The 20,105-nt window shown below is 41.7% G+C and overlaps 1 protein-coding gene across 1 annotated transcript; it reads left to right on the forward strand.

Annotated features, from left to right (window-relative positions):
* Positions 1-7,464: 7,464 nt before the first annotated feature.
* Positions 7,465-9,616, forward strand: LOC125591857. The gene is made up of 3 exons (XM_048766735.1): positions 7,465-7,639; positions 7,764-8,240; positions 8,502-9,616. The coding sequence occupies exons 1-3, from the start codon at positions 7,465-7,467 to the stop codon at positions 9,614-9,616; spliced, it is 1,767 nt and encodes a 588-aa protein (XP_048622692.1).
* Positions 9,617-20,105: the final 10,489 nt, after the last annotated feature.

Below are 20,105 nucleotides of genomic sequence, written 5' to 3' on the forward strand. Positions count from 1 at the left end.
TCCATCCACGACTGCCAAATCTCCCTTGCAGCCGGACAGTCGGGCCTCTTCGGCCTCTAAGGTCGGAGGATTCTCACTTTGGTAAGACTGAACCACGGCCATCCCGCCCTCGATCGTCGCCAAGGCTAAATCCCTGTTCCGAATGCATTCGAGAGAGCCCAGAAAGGCGGAGATCCTCGCCAAGCGAGCTTGGAACTCAGAACGAAGAGCGTCCTTGGCCTCTCGAATCCCGTGGCTCACTAATCTTGCATCTCCCTTGATCTGACGCTGAAGACGACGCACCTCCGAAGATTTGGCCTTCCTGGCTTTCTTCTCCTTAAGCAATGAACTCGCCGTCTTCCCAAGGTCCCTCTCGAGCTCCCCTATCGCGACCTCAAGTTTCGACAGTTTCACGGAGTGAGAATCCTTGACAGCCGTCAGCATGGCCTCGGTTTCGGACCATCTACCCTGAAGTTCCAACAACTCCCCGGCAAGATGACTGGTCTCAGAACCGCACTCGCTGATCATCCCGTCGATCAACGACATGAATTGCGAAACGTGAAGAAAGTTAGGGATTCTTTGTATTTTAGAAAAATATATAACAATCAAGAAAGTAAGTGAGCGACAAACCTTTCCGTGAAGCCCCGACGCTATGTTCGAGCCTCCTTGCTGCGAAGATTCCCCGCCACCACCCTTGGTAAACTTCCTCTTCCGACCCTTAGGCTGAGTAACTGGAACAACACTAGGAGCGTGCAGCGCTAGAACGATCTCCTTCCTCGCCGGAAGAGGCGGCATAGAGTTAGCAGCCCTCTCCTTATCTTCGACGAGAATCGGAGTCGTGGACGATCCAGCAGGTAAAGCCGAAGCATCCGGAACGACCGAGCCTGCGAGAGTTCCCGTATCTCGCGGAGTTACGCCTTCGGTCCCATGACCCGGAGCAACGGCCAGTGCAGAAGAGGACGGTAACTCGGCGCCGGCTCGAACCTGTTCTTTCTCGGCTTGGCGACGAACTAATTTCTCTCGAAAGGAGAGATGATCGGCAACGCAAGCCGACACTTTGACCGGAGAAGTCGGAATCGGCGCCGGAGATGTAGCCTCGCCCATCTCCACATCGGAACTTCGCTTGTCACCATGGGAAGAAGACATGTTAAAAACAAGAGATTTGGAGCTAGAGAGGTTTTGAAGGTTTGAAGAAGGGAAGGTGTGAAGCAAATGAATGACAAGAGCTCACTACTTATAGAAGTATGGGCTCGGAATTTTATATTTTTTAATAAACATTTTCTCGAGAATTCTCTCCCGCGGAGTTTGAAGTAAACTTCGTTTAATACGCCTAACTTCGCCGAAATCGTCAAACCGCCCGCAAGAGTCTCGACTCTAACGAGCTGGGGGGCTAACTGTTGGGGTCGAAAACGGTTGCAACGAAGTTAACGTCAAAATCCCCGAAGAATAAAACTTAGAAACCTTCTTCGACAAATACTTTTTCGAAATAGATTCTTCTTTACGAAAAGCTATGCGGAAGAAACGCGAGTCATCGGACAAGAGCTCGAAGAGGGACGCTACGCAGCAACCGAACACATGTTCTGCTCGGTCGCTACATAGCGACCGAGCTCGAGCCAAAGCTCGGTCGTTATGTAGCAACTGAGCTCGAACAAAAGTTCTGTCGCTACGTAGCGATCTAGCGCTCGGTCGCTACGTAGCGACCGAGCTCTTCCGAAACGTCGATACGACATTAGTCCATGCGTTCTCGTCTACCCTTCGATGCTAACTCCCGAAGACCGTAGCGAGCCCATTTCACGATTCCCCGCCATTCCAATTTATCGATCAAACTTTACCGTAAAAACCGCGAAAAGTTCGTTCTTTATCGAAAGAAGCCGTAATAAACGCTTCGAGTCGGAAGACGGCCCAAAGGGACCTAAGACATGACTCGAAGCCCAACTTATGATTTATTAACCAACAGCCCGTAAGCCGCATGACGGTTTATGATTGGTTCGCAAGGAAAGATAAATGTCAAGTTTCCGCAGATAAATACGAAATTTTGAAGATAATTACGAAAATCGAAAAAAATGGAATATCTCCATTTTTATGCTATGGCGGCTTAAGGACAGAAGGGGAAAAGCGTAAACCGACCTTGGAGCTAGTATATAAGGAATCCTAGGCGAGAGGCATGGAGGGGGACTTTTTCACAGCAAACTTAGCACTTAGAGCGATTTTAAGCAATTGTTCGTTTTTGTTATTCGAGCTGCGACTCAATTAGGTTTTTTCTGTCTTAGGGTTTTAGAACTAGGAATCTCGCCAACAGCTCTCGTAGCCCAGGCACTTACCTTGTTGTAAATGCTCAAACGCAGATTCGGAATAAGAACTACCTTGCTCTCTTTTTTGATTTCTTATTTTATTAATGTTCTCGTTTCGTGTTCTGATTGCTTGGCGTGTGGTATTAGCAGATATCCGGGACCTCTGGGAAATTAGGGTTTTCCTAGTTTCCTTATTTAAACGGAAATCGACAGTGCGAATTTCGGTTCCCACAAAGTTCAAAGCATAAAGGGGAAGCTCAACGAACACTCCAAGCAACTGGAGCAGAGCGCCGAGAAGCTCAGCCAGCTCGAATCGGAGAATTTTAACCTCCGAGACGAGAACCAAGCTCTCAACACGGCGAGTAACAAGAAGCGTCGATTCCAGCCTCAGGTCCGCCCCATGTAGACTTTGGAGACACCCAACTCCGGAACGGGTGTGAATCTCCCACCAACTGCGTCGGGAGGAGACGCACCAACGCGAGAAAAGGCTAAAGATGCTCAGACCTACGACGTGGAAGACAGCGAATCTGAGCCAGAAGCACCTGACAGAGCAACGAAAGCGGAGTCTCCTAAGGTCGCTTACCTTGAGCAGATGTTCTCCAAGAGGCTCGATGCCATGCAGTCCATGGTAGAGATGCTCCCAGGGGTAGCTCCCCCCATCCGGAAGAGAAACCCCGACTCTTATGCCGATACTCCTTTCACGGATGCGATCACCTTGATCGAGATGCCCAGAAAAGAGTCGCGTGAAGCTACCTTGTGCAAAGGGTTCAGCTCAACCCTAACTGGACCCGCTCTGAAATGGTACATCAACCTACCCTCTAGGTCCACAGCCTCTTTCGTGATTCTCAGAGATAAGTTCGTGGAACAATTCGCCAGCAGCAGGGACCTGGAGAAAACCTCTTATGGCCTCTACGAAATCCGCCAACACCGGATGGAACCCCTACGAGGCTACATAGCCCGCTTCAATCAAGAGAAGGTGGCTATCCCCAATGCAGCATCCCCACTGCTATCTCTGCCTTCAAGAGAGGCCTGCTCCCCGACGGGGACCTCTATAAGGAGCTAACCAAATACCAGTGCCAAACCATACAAGACATCCTATCCCGATCTTGGGCGCAAGTAAAATGGGAGGAATATGTCGCCAGTCGCACTAAGGCGCATCAAAAGCAAGATCCTAAGACGATCAGATCAGACCGAACCGAGCGAGACAAGAAACCCTCCCAAAGACAAGCCAGGGACTCCGGGAATCGAAACCGGGGCAGATACCAGAACCAGCTGATCGAGAAGGCAGAAGGGATAGCAGTGTCCACGTGGCCAGACATGTCTCACCTCTCCATCTCAAGGCTGGAGCTGATCAATGTTCTGAGGCAGATGGGCCAACAGGTCAAGTGGCTTCAGAAGATGAAAGCACCCGACTCTTTCCGAAACCCTGATCTCTGGTGCGACTTCCACCGAGACCACATTCACAAGACGGAGGACTGCGTCGCACTGTAGATCGAGGTCAAGAAAGGACACCTCAGGGAATTCCTTTCCGAGAAGGCCAAGAGCCCTCTAAGCAAGGAGACAACGGGGAAGCCCACTGAAGCTGCTCCCATCTCGCCACCTCGACAGGACCGAGTTATTCACGTCATATCGGGAGGTTCGGAGATCAGTGGCAAAGCAACGCAGCCGCGAAGAAAAGCACCTGGAATGCCAAGCACGGCCTAGAGGCAGCCAAGCCAAAACGCCTGCTCCTGTGTACCCGATTACCAGACGAACGCGCACAAGCAGTTCGATCTCTTGGTTCACTCTCGAACTACGTTCGGCTTGATCCTCGAAAGGGGTACGTAGGCAGCCTTTCATATGGTTCAGTCCGAAATCAATCAAAACCTTTTTCGTATCTTCTGTTATCGAGCTGCGACTCAACTAGGTTTAAGGTTTTTGGTTGCTAGAACAAGGTAATTCGCTGATAGCTCTTGTGGCCGAAGCTTTTATAATCTCTTGTAATGATCGTAACGCTCTTACGCGGATTTGAAATAAGATCTACATTTCTATAAATTCGTTTTGTTATCTTTTTATATTTTCCGTATTTATTTGGTCACTTGTCGTTGGCTCTCGCAGAGAATGCGGGACCTCAGGGAAAGTTAGGGTTTCCTGACTTTCCTCCGATTACGGAAATTGACGGTGCAAATTTCGGTTCCCACAACGGCCATCACCATCTCAAACTTAAAGGTCTCCGCCACCGCCTTAAGGGCATCGATCTCTTCTTCCAGCTCTTGATTCTTTTGGCTCGTAGCCAATGCATCAGCTGATGACGCCTCAGCCACCTTCTCCAGATCTTTCACCTTGTCCTTAATATCACGGATCTCTAATTCCAGGGCCGCTCGCTGATCCTTCTCTCCTGACACCTGTCGCTTCAGGTCCTCAATCTCCTCTCGCAGAACCAGCGAGTTTTCACCGGATAGTCGCTCCTCGAGAGTGTACAGCTGAGATACGGTCTGTACAAATCGCGGATCTCGATCAAACTACCAAACTAAAAGGGAAAGCGGGCCTACAGTAGAACTTACCCGGAGAAGCCCTCCATGAAGAACTTGGACCACCTCCGAGGGATCCCCTATAGGCAAGGCAGTACCGTCCTGAGGGAACACATTCAAATTCAGATTGGATAAAGCCACAGCTAAACTCCCTGCATAGCGAGCCATGTCAGCCAACTGCTGCGCCAACCGAGTTGTCACACCGCCACTTTTGGGTCTCTTTCCAGGAAGAGATGGAGAAGGATCCAATTTAACCACTGTCGAACGACGGCTACCAGTGATCATCACCACATCTCCGGAGGTTCTCCTACTACTGGACCCCTTCTTCGCAGGACATCACCTTCGCCGCTTCCTGATAGGCCGTAAAAGGATCATTGGTGACGCCTCCTGACATATCTCCTGGATAGAAACAGTCGCCAGGCATTAATTAAAAAAAAAAAGAAAAGAAGACAAGGAATGGGGACGCTTACTCCAAAGGCTGCTACGTCACAGTACCGTCTCGCTAACCAAGAAGTTCACCTGGCGGCGATCTACAGGAAGCTGTCGTGCCCGGAGAACAGCTCTCTCTCCTTCTGCGGGAGCATGATGAGTTCCGGCTGAATGAAAACACAGGGTCAAAAAGGTGATCAACAAGCAAAAGGATTAAATGATTCCTACCTATAAAATATCGATAAGAAGATCCAGGGAACAACATAAAAGCGTATCTCTCCTGCCCCTTTTTATTAAAAACCGGCCCTTTCCAGTCACTTTTTGGAAGCTCCTCCACGATCGGCAAGCCGCTGCGAGGACGAAGATGAAATCACCCCTCCCCTCCATTAAGGGGAGCCAGATGATACGCGAACAGGACCTCATTGATACCAAGAGATAAATACTCCAAATCACCCAAGTTTTGGATAGCTATGAGGATTCTCCAAGCTGGAGGGTTCAGCTGTGATTGCATAAACCAACAATCAGAGCAGGAATCGTCCCCCTGAGGCCAGAGTCAAAGAGAGCTTCGTAGACGGCGATCTCTCCTCGGATGTAGCTGGAAGCACGTTCTTCTGGAGTGGGGACTCGGAGGATAACGGAAGAAGGGAGCGAATATCTATTCCGCCATTCCGCCAGCTCATCCTTGATAGGCCATGGATTTTACCCACTTTTAGCCATGGTTTATAAGTGTTTTAATATATATTTACTACTATATAGAGTCTATTTAGAGTGTTTATAGGTTCAGGTACGTTCTGGAGAAATATGGTGGTTTTGGAGCCTTTTGAGTGCAGAGCTGCACAGACGCATCAGATGTTTAGCTATGGATGGAGACCTTCCCATTGTTAGATTGAGTTAGCTTTCCCATATTTTGATGCAAGATAAAGCTTTGAGTTAGATTTACAATGCCACCGGTTTGAGGTCAATCAGCATCCTGTAGCAGAAGTTATGCATGTTCTACTACAGAGTGGTCAGTCTGCCTCGCGAGAGGAAGCAATCGAGGAGATGATGGAATGTCGATCGACGGTGCACCAATAATGTCGATCGACAGTGATCCCAGAAAACAGGCCAAGCCTGTTTTGTGACTAGTTTAGGCCCAGAAGTCACCACATATTACCAATATACCCCTGGACGACCTGAAACTCTATTTTTACTGTTTCTAAGCCATTGTTGACGGCTAAGCTTCATACTATTCTTGAGAGAGAGAGAGAGCTGAGGATTGGAGAGAGAGATCTGTACACCTTGAGAGAGGAAAGATCTTGAACTCCCTTTGATTTTTTACTCTGTTTTTATTTGTCTATTGCAGTATTATTCAGACCATCATAACCATGTCTCTTATGAATATGTCTGAGTAGTGTTATTGTTAGATTTAGGTTTCTCATAAGGTTGATTTCTGTATTACTAATTTGAGCTGTTGCTAGGGTGTTTAAAATATAGTTCTTCGTCTAGTTGTTGTTAATGCTAAGTTTAGGATTGATTACCCTTTAACTTAGATCTTAGGATTAATTGAGAACAAGCCATTGCTTGACTCAATGCCTGAAACCAAACTAGTTTGATCTAACTGACTAGATACACACGAGAGTTGGTCTAGTAAGTTAGAGAACATTAATCAAATCTGTTCGCAAAGATTTCTGGAAGAAGCATCGATCGACGCAATAATAGTTCTGTATCGATCGATGTTCTTTAGGAATCATGGATCGACACTTTCTTGCGATTAACATACGATAGTTGAAATCAGAGATCCAGATTAGATAATCTAATTGATTATATCTATTTTTGAGTTCGAGAACAATTAATATCAATAAACCCCTAAACCCCCAAATTAAGTTATTTAATTATCATACCTAAAAACGTACCTGAATCTAGCTATTCTCCCAACTGTTAACGACCTCAAATCAAATCAATCGAGCAATTATTTTGCTCACCAATTTATTTACTGCTTTAAAACCTATAAATCATTTAATCAAGCTTTAATTCGAATACTATAAATCTATTGTGTAATCCTAGAGTCTCTGTGGATTCGATCCCTAAATACTACATCTTAACCTCTTATTTGAGAGAGTAATTCACTCCTTAGGATAATTTGAGTGATATCAAATTTGGCGCCGTTGCCGGGGACTCTTTCTTGTTACCATTAGATTAAGTTTAGAATATAGTCTAGATTTTGTTACTGAATTTGCTAAGTTTTCTCTCTTTCCCTGCTGACACTGGTACTTAAGATGGAAGACATGAATTTCGGCCGGAAATCGATCGACCCTCAGTCAACAACATCGAGCGACGGGTCGACACAAAAATCGATCGACGCTCAGCCAACAACATCGAGCGATGGGTCGATAGAAAAGTTGGTCGACACTCCGCTACCAATATCGATCGACGCCATCCTGCCGGAAGCAGGTAAAGTACGTTCTAACCTATTTCAGTAATGGAATAGTATTTCTAGGAGATCAAAAAGGTCGAGTATGCAACGTATCAAACCAAATTAATTATAGACATAGGCCTCCAATTCCTATTGGAATAGCTGTTGTTTTGAATGCTGGACCTGAGCATCAACAAACACTTGGAGATTGCAACAGACCTGATCGGTTCTACACTAACAGGTCTGTGAACCGTCCTCCAGCAATTCCCAAATATTTATCTCTAGCAAGTCAGCACCCTTTTCGTGATCTTCCTCATGAAAACCCCATAGACCATATCGAAGCACTAGAGGACTTTGTGTCTAACATCAAGGTGCATGGAGTCTCTGAAGACTACGTATTTTGCGAACTCTTCCCGCACTCCCTTGCTGGAGATGCGACGCACTGGCTGAAACAATTGCAGCCAGGATCTTTGACTTGCTGGATTGATATCAAAAGCGTCTTCCTCAACAACTTCTTCGATGATGCAAAAACCAAGGAATTTAGGAATAAGATCTATAATTTTTCTCAAGGCACTACTGAAACTTTTAAGGCTTCTTGGTTGAGATTCAGAGCCTACCAGGGATACTGCCCACACCATGGTTTTCCCGAAATCCAGCTACTTAATATTTTCTTCAGAGGTCTTGACTTGACATACCAAGCGACTTAGGACGCTGCGAGTCAAGGGAACTTCAAAAGCAAGACACCTTAAGAAGCTACGAGGCTCATTGAAAATGTGGCGTCTAGCACTAGTGCCAAGAAGACTGATCTCGAGAGGAGGATGATGGCCTAGAATTCGAATGGAGATCGGATATCTGAGGTGAAAGAAACGTCAGATTTAGTTCATGCTTTTGTGATTGGAGATGAGCAAGTTCGGTCTACCGATGAGAGTCAGACTTTTCTACGTGAAGGAGATGAAGAAGAGCATGTAGACCTCATCGATGAAACTGGCTTTTGCAAACAAAGACTTGCAGATCAGCAGCGAAACATGAGCTTCACAAGGACCTACAAGGCAGAACAAACTCATAAGAGCAAGCTGGAATATATGATGGGGCAAGTTCTAAAAGGCCAGCAGAAAATGAGGGCGGTTCTCGATGAAAAATGGGATTTCGTGTTTTCTGATTTACATGATAAGTTTGAAACTTTGAGTGACCATGTCAAGAAATTGGATAGCCTAGTTGCGCATAACGTTGGGTTTGTCAGAAGGGATGAAGGATTCCTTCCTGGAAAAACTAACACCAACCCGAGACGTCAAGTTTGTGCTGCGTTACTAAGAAGCGGAAAACACCTTTCCCCGAGCACTGTAGAATTCACTTCTGCAGAAAAATCCCCTGAAAATGAAAAGGCAACGATTAACCTCGATGAAGAAGAGGAGGAGTCAGAAGAAGATGTGGAAATCGATCGACAAGAAGAGAATAATGTCGATCGACTGACTACGGTAAATATCGATCGACAGAATGAAAACAATGTCGATCGACGCTCGACTCCTGCCAAGCCGGCAGTAAAGAGAGTGTATAGGACTCTTCCACCCTTTCCTCTTAACAAGACGCAAATTAAGCGAGAATTGGATAAGGCGATCTGCAAGAAAGCATTCGATAAAATCACGTTGGAAATGCCACTAAGTGATGCCATAAAAGTATCATCTTCGATTAAGAAATATGTAAAATACATGGTATCCAACAGCTTCCCAGCTGCTAAACACAGCGTCATGATGGTTTCAGAGGAAGTAAGTTCAATAATCCAAGGCGAAACCCCGATCAAGAGACCTGATCCGAGCAGTTTTGTTCTAGATTGCAACATACGAGACAAGAGTTTTCCTCGATCCCTTTGTGACCTAGGATCCAACGTAAATCTCATGCCGCACTCTGTCGCAATATCTCTGGGATACGACGAGTTCAAACCCACCGAAATAACTTTGGTTCTTACTGATAGATCCGTTAGAGCACCTGACGGATTACTAGATGACGTGCCGATATGAATTAACGACTGTCACGTACCAACGGATTTCGTTGTGTTGAAATACCAGAATGAACCAAAAGATCCCCTCATCTTAGGTAGACCATTTCTAGCTACCGCTGGTGCAATCATCGACGTCAAGGAAGGTCGGATATGTTTAAACATTGGAAACATTCCAATGATCTTCGATATGAAAAAACTGATAAAACGACCCTTAATCGATAAACAAGCCTCTTACGTGGACGATATCTCTGAGTTGGCTGAAGAATCCTTCATAGACCAATGCTCAGATGATCCCCTGAAAAAAGCGCTCACATCTACCTATGCGGAAACATTTAGCATCGACATCAGAGCTGATGAATACGCACGATTAATGGACGCAAGTGTAGAAATAGCAAATGTCGATGATGTGGAGAATGACGATTCGGAAATCAACGTCGATCGATATTTAAAGGCCGCCGTCGATCGACAACTATCCCCTCTAGAACATTGGAATCCCGAAAAAACACCACAAATTGAGTTAAAGCAATTGCCCGCCGGACTCAAGTATGCTTTTCTCTACAATAATTCTTATCCCGTAATCGTAAATGCCAACCTAATCAAAGGAGAACTTGCGTTGTTATTGAATAAACTGCGCAAGTATAGGAAAGCCCTAGGATACTCTCTCGAGGATATTCCTGGTATTTGTCCCGATCTGTGCATGCACCAGATTCACTTAGAAGACGATTCCAAATCGTCAGTGGAACATCAAAGAAGGCTAAACCCGAACTTGAAAGAAGTTGTTAAGAAGGAAATTATCAAACTTCTAGATGTTGGAATTATCTACCCAATTTCGGATAGCAACTGGGTGAGCCCCGTGCATGTTGTACCTAAGAAAGGCGAAATTACAGTGGTTAAGAATGATAAAAATGAACTCATTCCCACGCGAACTGTCACTGGACATCGAATGTGTATCGATTATAGGAAGCTAAACGCTGCCACCAGAAGAGATCACTTTCCCTTACCCTTTATTGATCAAATGTTGGAAAGATTGGCAATTCACCAATACTACTATTTTCTTGACGGATACTCTGGATTTTTCCAAATCCCTATACATCCTGACGATCAAGAAAAGACCACCTTTACATGCCCTTACGGAACATTTGCATACCGCAGAATGCCATTCGGTCTTTGTAATGCCCCTGCCACTTTCCAACGATGCATGATGTCAATCTTTACAGATATGATAGAAGATTTCATGGAAGTCTTTATGGACGATTTTCCCGTGTATGGATCCAGTTTCAAAACCTGTCTTGATAACCTATGTAAAGTCTTGGCAGGATGTGAAGAAAAGAACCTCGTTCTGAATTGGGAAAAAAATGCCACTTTATGGTTAACGATGGAATCATCCTAGGACATAAAGTGTATGCTGCTGGCATAGAAGTAGATCGGGCGAAGATTGAGGTAATGACAGGCCTGCCTGCACCCACGAACGTAAAAGACGTGAGAAGTTTTCTCGGGCATGCCGGATTTTACAGAAGGTTCATACAGGATTTTAGCAAAATCGCTAGACCTCTCACCTCCCTCCTCTGTAAAGAAGTTAAATTCGACTTCTCACCAGAATGCGTAAAGTCTTTTGAGGAAATAAAGAAAGCCTTGATAAATGTCCCCATCGTACAAGCACCTGACTGGAATTTTCCTTTCGAAATTTTGTGCGATGCGAGCGATTTCTATGTAGGAGCAGTTCTAGGCCAAAGAAATGTCAAAAAGCTACATGCAGTTTACTATGCCAGTCGAACACTCGACGAGGCATAAAGGAACTACGCAAAACCAGAAAAAGAATTGCTTGCTGTAGTTTATGCATTTGAAAATTTCCGCCAATACCTGGTTGGTTCGCGAGTCATCGTTCATACTGACCACGCTGCAATTAAATATTTAATGCAAAAGAAAGATGCGAAACCATGACTCCTGCGATGGATCCTTCAACTTCAAGAATTCGACATCGAGATTAAAGATAAAACATGAGTAGAAAACGGAGTTGCAGATCATCTTTCCCGGATACGAATAGAAGATGCCGTTCCTATCGATGACTTCTTACGAACGGAAAACGTCTACCAAATGGATTCATTCGTTGGAAATATTTGTATCACTTCAGAGGAACTGTCAATCGACGACGATGATGCTATGTCGATCGACGACGACGATGCTATATCGATCGACGACGACAATGCTATGTCGATCGACACTCCAGATGATCTAAATAAGGAAACAAATCCCATAACCCTCACCTTCGATATAAAAGTAAACGTCGCATACAACGAGCTGCACCCTGACCATGATTCCCCCGTAGATGAAAGTCTGCATCGGGAAGTGCATGCGGTCGGAAAAGGTTCAAAGAGCAGACCTTGGTACGCTGATATAGTGAACAATTTAGCTGCTGACATAGAACCCGAAGAGTTGAGAGGGTATACAACGAAGAAGTTTTTAAGAGAAGTTAGGAGATATCACTTGGACGAGCCATATCTCTACGAACAGTGCTCTGATGGGATATACAGACGTTGCGTCGACGAAACTGAAATCTCCCATATCTTATTCCAATGCCATGGATCCGACTACGCCGTACATTTTCCAACCTTTAAAACGGTATCTAAAATTCTTCAGGCAGGATTCTGGTGGCCGACCATGTTTCTCGATGCTCATGCATTCATAGCACAATGCGACATATGCCAATGAAGGGGGAAAATCAGTAAAAGACATGAAATGGAACAGAAATCTATTCTAGAGGTAGAAGTCTTTGATTGTTGGGGAATATATTTCATGGGTCCTTTCCCTTCTTCGTACGGGAACAAATACATACTAGTCGTTGTTGATTATGTATCAAAATGGGTCGAAGCAGTAGCTTCCCCAACAAATGACGCATCTGTAGTTATCAAGCTTTTCAAGAGCACTATTTTTCCAAGAATTGGAGCTCCTAAAATAGTCATAAGCGACGGTGGCTCCCATTTTATTAACAAATTTTTGACGGATTACTCCAGAAGAACGGAGTTCACCACAGAGTTTCTACGCCCTACCATCCGCAAACAAGTGGACAAGCAGAAGTCTCAAATCGGCAGATCAAAAAAATCTTAGAAAAGACCGTAGGAACTTCTAGGAAAGATTGGTTTAGAAAAATGGACAATGCACTTTGGGCCTACCGAACTGCATACAAAACCCCACTAGGAACAACCCAATTTCACCTACTCAATGGAAAATTCACTTACCGGTTGAGCTAGAACATAAGGCAACATGGGCTATAAAATTATTAAATTTCGACATCAAACCAGCTGCCGAATGGAGACTAATGCAGCTTAACGAGCTGGATGAAATAAGACACTTAGCCTATGAGAGTTCGAAGATCTATAAAGAGAAAACAAAAGAATATCATGATAAAAAGATCATCTGCAGGCACTTTGAACCAAATGATCAAGTGATGTTATATAACTCTCGGCTTACGCAGTTTCTCGGAAAACTCCGATCTCGTTGGTCTGGTCCTTTCACTGTTGTGGATGTCAAACATTATGAAGCCATCACACTTATAAACGATAAAGGAGAAGAATTTACAGTGAATGGTCAACGAGTGAAACACTATTGGGCTAAACCGCCAATTAGCAGGCCTTTAAACTTAGGCCTTCTTCTTGATAATTAGACAGATCAAACCTCAAGTCAAGCTCAAGACTTATAATAAGCACTGAATGGGAGACAAACCATTTCTAATTTTAGGATATTTAGGATTTAGTTGTTAAAAAAATAAAAAATAAAAAAATAAAAATCCGAGTAGACGATTATAAAATCGACTGATGAGAGCATGTCGATATTGATCGACCGTGCATCACCTGCAGGTAACTCCTTTCCATCGAACGACACTTAACCCGGTCAGTTATATCGTTCTAACTTGTTAAATTGTGTACTTAACTCTGATTGGATATACACTGGGGACAGTGTAATTTAAGTCTGGGGGATGTTTACTGATATCCAGTTTATTTTGAGTATTATCAAATGTTTTCAAAAGAGTTTTATTGAGTCAAGAAGGGGATAATGAACTTATTAGATTTTTGCTTGTTATCTAACCACTCTTTAGCACCATTCTAGACTTACTGATTGCAGATAATACTAAAGATACTAAAGTGGATCAACCTGTCAACTATTCACACTTGCTGAGATTGTTTGAAGGAACCAAAGCTGACTTACTGATTGTCTTGAGGCTTAGTATACATGAGATCGGATTCTTCAAACAAGGCTGGAAGATAAAAGCCTTGTGTAGATTTATCACATTTTTTCTCTCTATTTCGACCCTAGATTTGTAGGTAGAAATATTTATTTTCCAAAAAAAAAAAAAAAAAAGAAGACGGAAAAGAAACAAAGAAAAAAAAGAAAAAAAAGAAAAAAAAGAAAAAAAGTAAGAAAAAAGAGAAAAAAAAAATTCTGCTTGGAATTGGTGGCTACAACCATTAAGGCTTGCTTTATAAGGATTCCAACAAAAAGAATTCGAACGGGACTTGGTGGCGGCAATCATCAAGGTTCGATTCACATGAATTCTTGGATATAGGTCCAAAAGAAGTGAACATGACTTGGTGGCAACCACCATTAAGGCTTGATTCATGGAAGACTGTCCAATCTTGGTCAATGATCCTGCAATGGAAGCAATCTTTGACTAAAGAGGGAAATTAGTAGAGTGAAAAGATAGGAACTAACTTTTGCCTGCAGATCCATATACTTGTTTGAAAAACTTTGCATCATGTGATCGATACACCCAAGGTAAAGCCTGCACTTTTATTTATGTTAAGAAATGAGGTTGGTAGAGGGGAATGTCCGACAGGATTTGCTAAGTTGATGGCTAGGTGAATTTGGTTGCTAAGCTAGGATATGGTATAATGTGATTTTGTGATTAGGATTTTTTAGATGTGGATTGCAATATTGTAGAGGTGATTATTCTAAGTTTTAAATCATGTGAGTCCCTGCTGTTCCCAAACCTCTTTCATAAGACTGTCCTTTGTGTTTTGCTTGAGGACAAGCAAAAGGGTAACTCTGGGGGAGTTGATAGGCTATGGATTTTACCCACTTTTATACATGGTTTATAAGTGTTTTAATATATATTTACTACTATATAGAGTCTATTTATAGTATTTACAGGTTCAGGTACGTTCTCAAAAAATATGTTGATTTTGGAGTCTTTTGAGTGTAGAGTTGCACATACGCGTCAGATGTTTAGCTATATATGGAGACGTTCCCACTGTTACATTGAGCCCATCTTTTGAAACAGGATAGAGCTTTGAGTTATCTTTCCAATGCCACCGGTTTGAGGTCAATCAGCATCCTATAGCAGAAGTTATGCATGTTCTACTGAAGAGTGGTCAGTCTGCCTCGCGAGAGGAAGCTGTCGAGGAGGTGATGGAATGTCGATCGACGGTGCACCCATAATGTCGATCGACAGTTATCCCAGAAAACAGGTCAAGCCTGTTTCGTGACTAATTTAGGCCCAGAAGTCACCCCATATTACCAATATACCCCTGGACGACCTGAAACCCTATTTTTTACTGTTTCTAAGCCATTGTTGACGGCGGCTAAGCTTCATACTATTCTAGAAAGGGAGAGCTGAGGATTGGAGAGAGAGATATGTACACCTTGAGAGAGGGAAGATCTTGAATTCCTTTTGTTTCTTTACTCTGTTTTTATTTATCTATTGCAGTATTATTCAGACCATCATAACCATGTCTCTTATGAATATGTCTGAGTAGTCTTATTGTTATATTTAGGTTTCTCATAAGGTTTATTTATGTATTACTAATTTGAGCTGTTGCTAGGGTGTTTAAAATATAGTCTTCATCTAGTTGTTCTTAATGCTATGTTTAGGATTGATTACCCTTTAACTTAGATCTTAGGATTAATTGAGAACAAGCCATTACTTGACTCAATACCTGAAACCAAACTAGTTTGATCTAACTGACTAGATACACACGAGAGTTGGTCTAGTAAGTAAGAGAACATTAATCAAATCCGTTCGTTACGATTTCTGAATGAAGCATCGATCGACGCAACAATAGTTCTGTCGATCGATATTTTGAAAGGTGTATCCATCGATATTCTTTACGAATCATCGATCGACACTTTCTCGCGATTAACATACGATAGTTGAAATCTGAGATCCAGATTAGATAATATAATTGATTATATCTATTTTTGAGTTCGAGAACAATTAATATCAATAAACCCCTAAAAACTCAAATTAAGTTATTTAATTATCATACCTGAGAACATACCTGAATCTACCTATTCTCCCAACTGCTAACAACCTCAAATCAAATCAATCGAGCAATTATCCATCTCGAGAGTCGGCTTCTTCATTATCCATCTCCGACTCCAACAACACCTTCTTTGTCACAGCCGACATCCATTTCGTCACGTCTTCCTCAAGTCGCCGTCATCCCTTTGATTCGCAAAAACCCTAGCTTCTATTTGGGTTCGATTTTAAATTGACAAAATTGAAACCGTAAGTGCAAAATCTATGCGATTCCAAGTTTTTATTACATGCTTTTAACATATATTGTTTGATTGAATGTTTAATTTCAAAAACCCTAATTTCCAATTTCATCATTCCTTCGACTTTGAAATCGAGAGACTGATTATGTATTTTCTTAAGCTTGGTTATGACATTGGGTTTGACTAAGGTTTCGAAGCTGGCAGAGATAAGTGAACGTTCCCAGCTTCGTACTCTGCGGCTTCCTGACAGCTCGCTACCAGCAAGAGTATGCAGCTTTTGATGATGGAAGCGTGAGTATCTTGACGGCAACAACATTGCAACTGAAGTGCTGCATTGGAAATCATATTTTGCTCTCTTTTCAGGTTATGGGAGAGATCAGGAAATATAAGATGGTGGGATGTAACAACTGTACAGTCATCTGCATTTAATAGTCACAAAGATGAAGTACGTAGAACTAAATCCTCACATGTTGTTGCTGGAGATCGCAGCCGAGGGCGTGTAGCTGTGCTATTTAATGACAATACATTCTTTGTAGATGATCTTGTGAGTCCTAAGAGAATTCACTATTTCCTATAAGTTGGGAACGTCTTGTGTTTTCAAAGCTATCGTACTAATATTCTGCAATTTGATGAGAAAAGAAGCACAATACTGGTTTTCCATTAATTCTAGTGTTTTACTTTTGAAGATGATGAAGTACATTGAATGTCTGGCTGCTGTTGGATGTACTTTTATGTTATCTTAACCGTTGTAGGACGTGTAATTTGGATCATTTTATTTAGTAGTTTTATTAGTACGTTTAACTTGGATGGATGTATTATTTGGTAGGTTTTTGTTACTTTCGTGGGGATGTATTACTTGTATGGTTTTAATTTTTCTCGGATGGATGTATAAGGTTTGTACGTGGTTTCTTTCACTTGTATGATCTCAGATGTATATAAAGGCTTGTTTGCACCTACTTCTGAAAAAAAAAAACTTAATGAAATGTAATGTACCACCAAATATAAATGACCAACATGTAAATCTAATGTAATACCACCAAATTTAGCACCAACCTAAAAGAAATCTAATGACCAGTCTCAAACTAAATCGAATACTTATCACTTAAGAGAACATGTTTTAGAATTATGTATGATTTTTTCACAAAGTTCTCATATCTAGTTTCCTCTTTAGCTACAAGTATGAAAGGGAGCAACTTGATGAGAAAGAAAAGAGGATGAAAAAGATGACGACATATACTAAAAATTTACCTAATTATGATCTTAATTAACTTAACAAGATTTGAAATTAATGTAAACCAAGTCTAAATTGAACATTAAATTAAGTTTGGTTGACATAAATCTAGATTTCCGTCAACAAATCTGCCACAGCATAAATTAAGAAGTCAATCACCACATAAAATAAAAAGTCTACCAACCATTTTAAGTCGGATATATAAATCTTTCATAAGCAAATAAGTCGAACATAAGAAAATAAGTCGATCACACAAATCTACCATTTATAACAAATCTGCTACCTCATACGCCAGATATATCCTAAAAAATCTGTTTTCTATTCAAATCGGACAATTAACTCTACCGTGGAAACAAATCTGGCGTTTTTAAAAAAGTCTGACACCACTTTAACGGTAGATTTATTTTTCTAAAAAGATTTTCTAAACAGATTCATTACTCGATAGATTTATTTTTTCGAAAATAAATCTGCTGACGATCAAATGGTAATGGTACTTTAGTAATGTCTTTTGTTTGTTAAAACTATGGGTAAAGGCAATTTCGACCAGAAAAATTACCTAATAATTTTCAAAAAATATGAGTCATTCTAGTAATAACACAATTAATTTGAGTCATTTTGGTAAACTTCCCTAAAAAAAAAAGAAAAGAAAAAGATCTATCAATAAAAAAAAAAAACAAAAGTTTGATTTGTTGGCTAGGTGGTGGAAGAGAAATCCTACTGGCTGAGGAGAAATTCATCGTTGGAGTGGTTAAAACGGATTTCACAAATCAGTTCTCTTATCTTTCTATCTTGTGTTCATCCCTTGTTGTTTGGAGATTCCATTGGGTTACTTGATTTGTTCTCTTAGAACTTTGAGAGGAAACTCTTTTGTGACCACTAAAATCCGAGAGAAACACGTGTATGGGTGAGGATAAACACTTGAGAGTGTGAGGATTATTTTTATCTGTTAACCTTTTGTGTTAAGAATTTTCAGGTTAAAATGTTCGAAGCTAACCAAAGAAGGATTTTCAGTCGGTTTGAAGTCCGGGAGTTTTGTGACAACCTTGTGGAGGGTGTGGTGATAGCCCTCAAGGACGTCAGTAAGATCCAAAAGAAGAGCACAACCACACGTGCACCTGTAGCTAAGCCATCCTTATTCATCAATGAAAAACCCAAAGGTAAATATGAAAACAACCTTGAAGATCTAAAAGATTTTTCAGATTCTTTACCTATTTTTGATAAGTATGATGAAGAGCTGACTGAAAGTTTGATGATTTGTGAGGATAATTGTGATCTTCTTTTTCCAGAACCTAATTTTACGTTTGATGAAGAACAGACTATTGCAGAACTAACATTTTTACAACAGGTGCTACCCACATCAAGGACCGTTCTTGATACTAGGAGCCCTTTGGAAGATGGCCTAGGTCCCATCTTTGATGAGGAAGATGAACTTGGTCCTACCTATGATGAGAAAGCACCAAGCATGACATCCATCAACATGGAGAATCATCTTTGCTTTGATCCAGGCACAACTCCTACGCCTTTGACCACATACATTCAAGAGCACTGTGAGAAACTTGATTTGATTAATTTTCTGTCTGAAATGTGTGTTAAGATCAGTTCTCAAGATGTGAAACGTTTTGGTTTTGACAAGGTTAAAGAATTTCGTGTTTCAGATTCTGTTTTTGAAAACATGTTTAATTCTTTTAAAGTGTTTGAACCTGATGAACTTCTTGATCAAAAACGTTTTCAACATGACAATGGCATCAATTCTGGATTGTTTTGAGTTTTGATCAGTTCTTGAAACATAGCAAAGGTTGTGATCATTTTGAAGAGTCTCTTGAGCTTGATTTGCATCAACCTAATTTTTGTGCTAGAAATTTGTTTGATTCATTTGTCTTTAAAGAAAATAGCTTTAATCTGAGTTGTTATAGATATGCACTGAACACTGGTAACTTGTTTGCATCCACTTGTGCCTTGGACGAATTTATGGTTAAGACTTTGCTGGAACAGAAATCACTTAGAGCTAAAACCGAGTTTTGTTGTGATTCTGTTTTGAAATCTGATCTTGAACTTTTGTATTCTAATTCTGATCATGTTAGGGACGTTTTGAAAATGTCCTATAATATTTCATGCCTTGAAAGCATTCTGATTTACAACACCTTCTTTTATAAAAGTGCTGATCCTTGGATAAGTAATTCTCAGTTTGAAATTGATCTTTTGTGTTCTAAATCTGAGAAACTTGCACATGTTTTGAATTTGTTCTTTAGTAACTGTGCTATCACGTGCCCTGGCACCATTCTGTGTAAAACACTTACTTTGATGGGCTTCGTGATGATCTGAAACATGTGCTACATGAGGGAAAGAAACTTTGGTTTCTAATCTGAACAAGTACTTGTCTTGCACATATGATCCTGGTATTTTAATGTTTTTTTTGAGTGTCCAGGATAAACATGATCAGTCTCCAATAGGTGTCAGGAACAGAAGCAGAGATCGTGCTTATAAGTTTGAGATTTGGAGATGGAAGTACTTGAGGAAAACAACTTCAAAACTCCAAGGAAGTTTGTTTCCAAAATTTTCCTTCACTATATTTTACATGTTCTTTAGATTTTTTTTTCCTGATTCATTTCCTTTTGATACAGGTAAAATGGATTTGAGGTCAAATCATTTTTAAGGGGGAGGGAATGATGTGCCCTTGGGTAGCGCACCGGGCAAAACAGACATGCATGGCTTGATCATGGGAAGCAGTAAAGATATATGTTTATTGTTTGACTCATATCTTCCAAACAACGAGGCTTCTACGCAT

Source organism: Brassica napus, chromosome C8, assembly GCF_020379485.1.
Source record: "Brassica napus cultivar Da-Ae chromosome C8, Da-Ae, whole genome shotgun sequence".
NCBI classification, from domain to species: Eukaryota; Viridiplantae; Streptophyta; class Magnoliopsida; order Brassicales; family Brassicaceae; genus Brassica; species Brassica napus.

Excerpts from the sequence above, each read along its gene's own strand:
- LOC125591857 (XM_048766735.1), top strand. The coding sequence starts at position 7,465 with ATGGAAGACATGAATTTCGGCCGGAAATCGATCGACCCTCAGTCAACA. Across the intron at positions 7,640-7,763 it reads CGCCATCCTGCCGGAAGCAG|CTGTTGTTTTGAATGCTGGA; the intron begins GTAAAGTACGTT and ends CTATTGGAATAG. Across the intron at positions 8,241-8,501 it reads GGGATACTGCCCACACCATG|ATGAGCAAGTTCGGTCTACC; the intron begins GTTTTCCCGAAA and ends TTGTGATTGGAG.